The sequence below is a fragment of the Temnothorax americanus genome, unplaced genomic scaffold, assembly GCF_048541705.1.
Source record: "Temnothorax americanus isolate GAGA-0224 unplaced genomic scaffold, ASM4854170v1 Scaffold1, whole genome shotgun sequence".
Taxonomy (NCBI): Eukaryota; Metazoa; Arthropoda; class Insecta; order Hymenoptera; family Formicidae; genus Temnothorax; species Temnothorax americanus.
In genome coordinates, this window is record NW_027509230.1 from 1752218 (window position 1) to 1759171 (window position 6954).

Genomic DNA, 6954 nt, shown 5'->3' on the forward strand with positions numbered 1-6954 from the left:
GTATCTGTTTATACTCATAATTAATTTATTTATTTCTTAAAAGTATTTTTCCAATAGTAGGTACACTATATAATCACACGAACTTTTTAATAAGCACTTTTTTTGCTGAGAAAATCAGTAATTATACTACAATCAGCACATAAAAAGCTAGTATATATAATTATATGGATAAATCATCTATTTTATAATGTGAAAGAGTAGATCCACCAACATATCATTCGCAGTATACCAATAGAAACGATAGTTTCCACCACTGTGACGAATAGATACACCCTAAAAACAGAATAAATGCAATTAATACATTATACATACTTGTATCTCAATTATATCAATTATGTTTCTTAAACAGAGAATAAAATAAATTCTATTTAATCTTCTTAATTAATATATTTTGAAGTACTTATATCGATAATCTCTTCTTATTCCTTGACATTATCTGAATTATTAACATTGTACAATACATATTGACAGCAACACGAAATTTATGATTTATATTTTTATAAATAATTATTTACAATGGTTTACTTTATTTTACTGAGATATCAAATTAAATATAAAATTTGTATTGAGATTCAAAATTTCCGACATATTTATTTGAGATGTGATTGCCAAAATTGTAACTATAAATCATGTAGTTACTTTTTTAAACACTGGGTTTGTTTTATCCGCTAGTTTCAAAAAGTACGTTTAAATTCTATTGTTATTACATGTTATCTAATAGTCGATTTTTAAATACCACATAAATATGTGTAAATGATACAAATACAGTAATAGCACAGTAATATATTTATACCTTTTACTGTGCGATCTAGCTGCATCCAATCGATTCATGTCTTCGTGAAGAAGAAATTTTTTGCCGCCAATTGCACTATTCCTTTATATCGTAAAATAAACATTTATTAGCGTTAAATTATCTTTATTGTAAATATTATACAGAATAAAAAATATAATACATTTACCTTAGGTACTCCCTGAAATCGCAATCGGAATAATCAAAAGAAAACATATCCCTGTTATCGGGTGGTATCGAGGACATCACAGCCAACTTATTTGTATTACTGAATTTCCATTCATGTAACGAAAAATGACTCAGAACACACATAGCTGCATACAGTTTTCTTTGCAGTCGTACTAGCCTAATTTGCATGTTACTCATTAATACAAAACGCTTAAATTTTTATAGATGTATTATCATATAAAATTTACATTATTGTATGAATGTTTTCCTTAAATAAATACAAAGAAAAACTAAATAAAGAGATATAAAAAAAGAATACACACACACACACACACACGCAAAGTGATAAGAAATTTATGATAAAAAGTATTTTCTTACCAAAAAGTATATTATTGTTTAATTTGAGGAATTAATTCAATTTTGCCGATTCTATCAAATATATATTCAAGAATAATTTGCGTTTGTGTTAGTTAAATATTTAATTTAAGACTTACATTGGTTGACGCCCAGAGAATTTTAAAACCAAATCTATTAATATAGCTGGCAGCACATGCAGGAATATCGTTAATATATAGAACAGAATCAGATTTTCGATCAACAGTTCATTAGGAGTCCAGATATTTCCTTCCAAAGGTATCTCACGTCCGATACTCTTTAGCATTTTTATAACATTTTGACGAGTTATGTGTTTCTGAGTCGTACAGTTTAAAACAAATAAGGTGGAATTTGCAGAAAAACTAATAATAAACAAAATTACAAATTACAACGAAGGATAATTAATTTATTATTTAACAATGTTTGGAGAAATTTGTAGTAAGTTTCAGAAATAAGGCAAATATTTGCCAAATTTTAAGTTGTGTGATATATATAAAATATCATTAAAAAATATTAATTATTTAACATCATGTTTCGAATATATATATATATATATATATATATATATATATATTCGAATTGAGCATATTACGGAAATTAGAGCAATCACGTACATTTTTTTAAACAAAAATCGGAAACCCGTTTTTTATTTGCAATTTTTATAATTCTATTAGGTACATTCTTTAGTTCTTTCTACCCCTATTTCATATATAATTCTTTAAAATTTGGTCAATTATTTCCCGAAAAATTGGAAAAATTTCGGAGCCGGTTTCCAAAAAGATATCGGTATTATTATTATACACACCATGGCAATCCCCGGAAAATTCTACCCCTACTTTATATACAATTCTTTGAGATTTGATCCATTAACAAATGAGTAGTTCGCGGACAGACAAACAAACAGTCGAGTTTTATATTATAGTATGATAAAAAAAGCTCTTATTAAATTATTTATATATTTTTAGTATTATATTATACAAAGAAAGTCATAAATTTTATCCAAGAGTAAGCATTTATAATATGTGTATAAAGTGTATAAAGTAACTCTTTAATGCAAAGTAAAAAAAAAACAGCAAAATTCGAAGTATATATGCTCCATTGGGGCGCGAAAGTTTTATTAAAAAATTTTTACATATTTTTTATTCAAACCCTGGCTGAGATAATATTTTTTGAAATGATTTCTTTACAGTTATTTAGATTATTTAGATTGAAATAATTTAGAGGGGAGGGAGGGATTTTACTACTCGAACCGGAGCTGTGTTGCAAGTCTGACAATTTAGTCAGCGCGTAGTCAAGGTTGAAAAATACGTAAAATATAAATATAAATCAAACTTTCGCGCATCATTTACCGCGCCTAGCTCTTAATTATCACGTTTTCTATATTCGTGGAAAACATGTAGCAAATATTTGATTGAAAAAGCTGTAAGTAAAAATCAAAGATTTTAGTATAGATATAGGGGAGACCGGAGCTAACTCGACACCGTGGCAAACTTGACACTATATAGGCTTTTTGCCAATTTAAATCTATCGTAGAAACTTGCCTTTCCTACTGTAAATGCGTCTTTATGTGCCAGTATTATCAACGAAATTTGGTAACATTCTGAGTTATAGTGTAATTTTTAACGCGACATAAGCGTTTTTGATAGTGAAAAGTAATTTTTCTGATCTCTCGAAAATGGTCTACTCTTTCATCGAGCTTTCGGGCAAAACTAAGCGACGTAAGCAAAATTTCCTGAAGCAATTTTGTACCTGAAGGAACGCTCTTTAAATGTGTACCATTAAATTTACTTGAAAATTTTAATTAATTGTTGAAAATTGCCTTTGAAAAAATTGTGTCGAGTTTACCCCGGTATTTTTCAATTTGAAAATTTGTCTTCGCGTCATTTTTCTTTTCCTAAGGGCAAAACTAAGCGACGTACAACAAAATTTCCTTAAGCAATTTTGTACCTGAAGAAACGCTCTTTAAATGTGTACCATTAAATTTGCTTGAAAATTTTAATTAATTGTTGAAAATTGCCTTTAAAAAAATTGTGTCAAGTTAGCCCCGGTCTCCCCTACTATAAAAGTTATATCATATTGAACAATTATATTCGACTACCGAATGTAGTATAATGCAGGCATCTGCTTAAACTCGTCTAGGGGGGGCACTCCTCCTTATATTTAATAAATAAATTGAAGAAAATGCATACGGCTATGTAGTAAACATGAATTGAGCTAGTTTTAAGTAAAGAAAGAAAGCTTTCGCATTTATAAGGAAAGTGTATTGAAAGCATGCAAAAGTATATTGATGGTCATACCTGGTCAATCCAATCTTCCAAGATACGACTAATATAGCTTTGACGACAATGTCTACTGGAACTAGATCATCATTCGCATTTTTATTAACACAGGCTACTCGTATTATACCTTTTCCGCCACCAATATAAAGTCCTATTGGACCATAAATATTATCTATCCATCCTGGCATTGGTTCTTTTATCGATGATGTCACTAAAGTTGATAATGAGATTTGATATCACATAAATTTTGTAGATTAAATTATACTGGCTATTAATAAATTTTGGTAATATGTCTATATCTGTATATCTATATATCTATATCTACATATAGTAATTAAATTATTTCTTGCCTACATAAATGTCAATCAAAATGATAAAGGAAAGCTCTATATAAATATATCTTCAACTTTTATTACATCTAATTTTATATTTACTAACATTTACACACTAATTTTTTATAAGAAAAATCGTCAGTCTATTTATATGTTTATTACAAGTAAAAACATGTTTAATGTTTGAAAAGATATGTTTGAATGATTATATCATATAAATACAAAAATAAATATTAATTATGTTTACAAAAAATTATATCTTATTTGTACAAATAATTTATAAAGCAGAATAAAATAAAATAATAAATATAAAAAATAAATTGGGCATATTCGAGAGTAACGCACTAGAGCAAAAATTTATTTCTAATAATCAAAGAAAGGCTATACGTACCCATAGAAGGTCTTACAATCGCGCAAGGCAAAAAGGAAGAATAATCCTGTATTACGCTCTCTGCTAGATTTTTCGAAAAAATATAAGTGTTGGGTACGTAATCCAAACATCTATACATAAATTCAAGAGTATACAAAATTTAGTACATAAATATTATTAAAAATACGATATAAATAAAAAAATAATGCCAAAAAAACAAATTATTCTAGCACATATTTAACTATATAAAATTTATGTAAAATTTATAAACACGATTACCATTTATAGCTTACTTAGCTGTAAAAATATTTAAAATATGGTTATCCAATGACTCGGCCATATCTATCATTTTCTGCCAATCAGCTATAGGTGGATACGTTTTTTCTTCAATGAGTGGATTATTCACGTGTGTATATGCTGTACTGATATACACTAATGCCTTTAAAAAGTAAGAAATTTATTTACAAATTATATGTATTTTTAAATTTATTCTGTTTAAATATTATTATTAAACTCAAAAATATGCCATAATAAATATTTAAGAGAAAATTTATGATTCAAATATAAATTGTTGGCGCAAGGACATTACCTAAAATATATCATGTAATGCAATGGATTATTTATGAATACAAATGCACAATCTCTGTTACATTTTTTAAATAAAAATTACTTACTTTTATATTTTTCATACTTTGAGCTAAAATACAGATGTCTCTCGTTGCTCTGGTATTGACCAATATGGCGGTTCTTAAAGTGTCATTAAATCTCACACTTGCCGCTCCATGTATTATTATAGACACTCTTTCAATCAACATTTGTCTGTCCGCAGCTGACAATCCTAGTCCCTTCTCACTAACATCGCCAGAAATCGGAACTAATTTTTCAAAATTTGAAGGTCGTTCTTCGCGTAATTTGTCAAATAACTAAAATAAAAGAACATTTATAAAACGGTTTTTCTTATAATAAAAACTTCTAGATATTTTTACTAAATTTATAATAACATAATGGAATAGCATTCATTTAATATGGCATTCGTGACAACATTCTGCTTTACCTGCATTCCAATCTTTTATTATAAAAACCATTTCTAAAATTTTATTGCAAAAATTAACTTTCTCTAGTTATAATGTTGCAATAGTATATTTACAAATGAATTCTTTCTACTATACATTTAAATGAGGTACATCTATTAATTTAAAAAAATCCAAGAAATGTGTGATTGTAAACGTTTCTTTTCTAACTTACCTGTAAATTTAATATTTTTTCGAGCCTCTTATTAACACTTAATCCCTTTTTCGGACGCATCAACATAAATATTTCACGAACATCTGGACAAGATCGTAACATTTTTTCGATAAACACCTTACCCAGAAATCCTGTTGCACCTGTCAAAAATATACTTTGCCCAGCGTAAAATGCAGGAATCGACTTAACTGGATCAGTCGTCATCTTATTACACTTTTAAAATAAAGTTAATATAAATAATAATAATCTAGCAACGCAACGCGCAAAATAAAGGTATCGAAACACTTGGAATCGTTATCAGTTTTGTTATGACGAATGATGTAGGTAGTTCGAGGTAGTTATGTACTAAACTACTTATAAATAACTTTTATTATGCACGAATTGAATTTTAATCGTACGCTAATCAAATATGTGGAATCGCTTGTGTTTAAACAGGAAATGGCTATCGTGCAGTGTAAGGTTGAAAGAGCAAACAAAGTAGATATAAGCGCAATAATATACATCTATTGCTTCACTATACACGTAGCAATAAAAACAAATCATAATGCAATGTACTTATATAATAACACTTATAATAATTATAATTATAAACAAAGCAGATTGTTTATAAAGATTTAAATATACCTAACATATTATCTATACTATTATTATAAAGCAACAGGGTTTGCATTTTTTTTGTCCGCTATGATATATATATATATATATATCATAAAAAACCAATGATATATATATATATATATATATATATATATCAGAAAAAACCAATGCGTATATGTACCAATATATATATATATATATTGGTACATATATATATATATCAGAAAAAACCAATGCGTATATGTACCAATATATATATATATATATTGGTACATATATATATATATATATACATATATAGCTGAAAGTAACAATCGCATTGGTTTTTTCTTGCGGCTCACGTTGGTTTAAAAGGTGGATAAACATGCTTATTGCTAGATATAAAATATAAAAATAATATATAACAGTTTGTCATACTGGCGCGTATGATGTACATGTTTGATATAATCATGATATTACTATTACGAATATAAATTACGGAAATTTTTTGGCTGCTTCTCGGCTTTAGTATAAAATATAATTAGTTAAAATAAAACAAATAATTTAATTGCAAAAGATTATTAAAGATTTAATATTCATAGAAGTGTCCAGAATCTTTGCAACAAAGCAAAATGTTACAATTAATGATTTATGCAAATATGATAATTCTCTTATTTCAAATTTCAGTTTGTTTTTAAGACGTCTTATCTCCCGATTTGAGACATACGTGTTGTCTGAATTTGGAGAAACTATAATATATTGATGGAAATGCTACGTAGAGAAAGAAGATACCCAATATACCCATAGGGAAGAAATGTC

General features: G+C 27.3%; 1 protein-coding gene across 1 annotated transcript; it reads right to left on the reverse strand.

Annotated features, from left to right (window-relative positions):
* Nucleotides 1-3: 3 nt before the first annotated feature.
* Nucleotides 4-5889, reverse strand: LOC143898063 (fatty acyl-CoA reductase 1-like). The gene is made up of 9 exons (XM_077407142.1): nt 5560-5889; nt 4989-5237; nt 4608-4753; nt 4336-4445; nt 3631-3823; nt 1453-1695; nt 960-1136; nt 794-874; nt 4-273 (listed from the first exon to the last, which is right to left on the reverse strand). Exons 1-9 carry the CDS (start codon nt 5761-5763, stop codon nt 183-185), a joined length of 1494 nt encoding a protein of 497 aa, XP_077263268.1. The 5' UTR covers nt 5764-5889; the 3' UTR covers nt 4-182.
* Between the last annotated feature and the right edge of the window lie 1065 nt (nt 5890-6954).

Bases quoted from the DNA above. Each gene is read 5' to 3' on its own strand.
- LOC143898063 (XM_077407142.1), bottom strand. From the start codon at position 5,763: ATGACGACTGATCCAGTTAAGTCGATTCCTGCATTTTACGCTGGGCAA. The intron at 3,824-4,335 runs GTACGTATAGCC...TATCAACTTTAG, and splicing joins GATTGTAAGACCTTCTATGG to TGACATCATCGATAAAAGAA. The intron at 875-959 runs GTAAATGTATTA...TACGATATAAAG, and splicing joins GATTTCAGGGAGTACCTAAG to GAATAGTGCAATTGGCGGCA.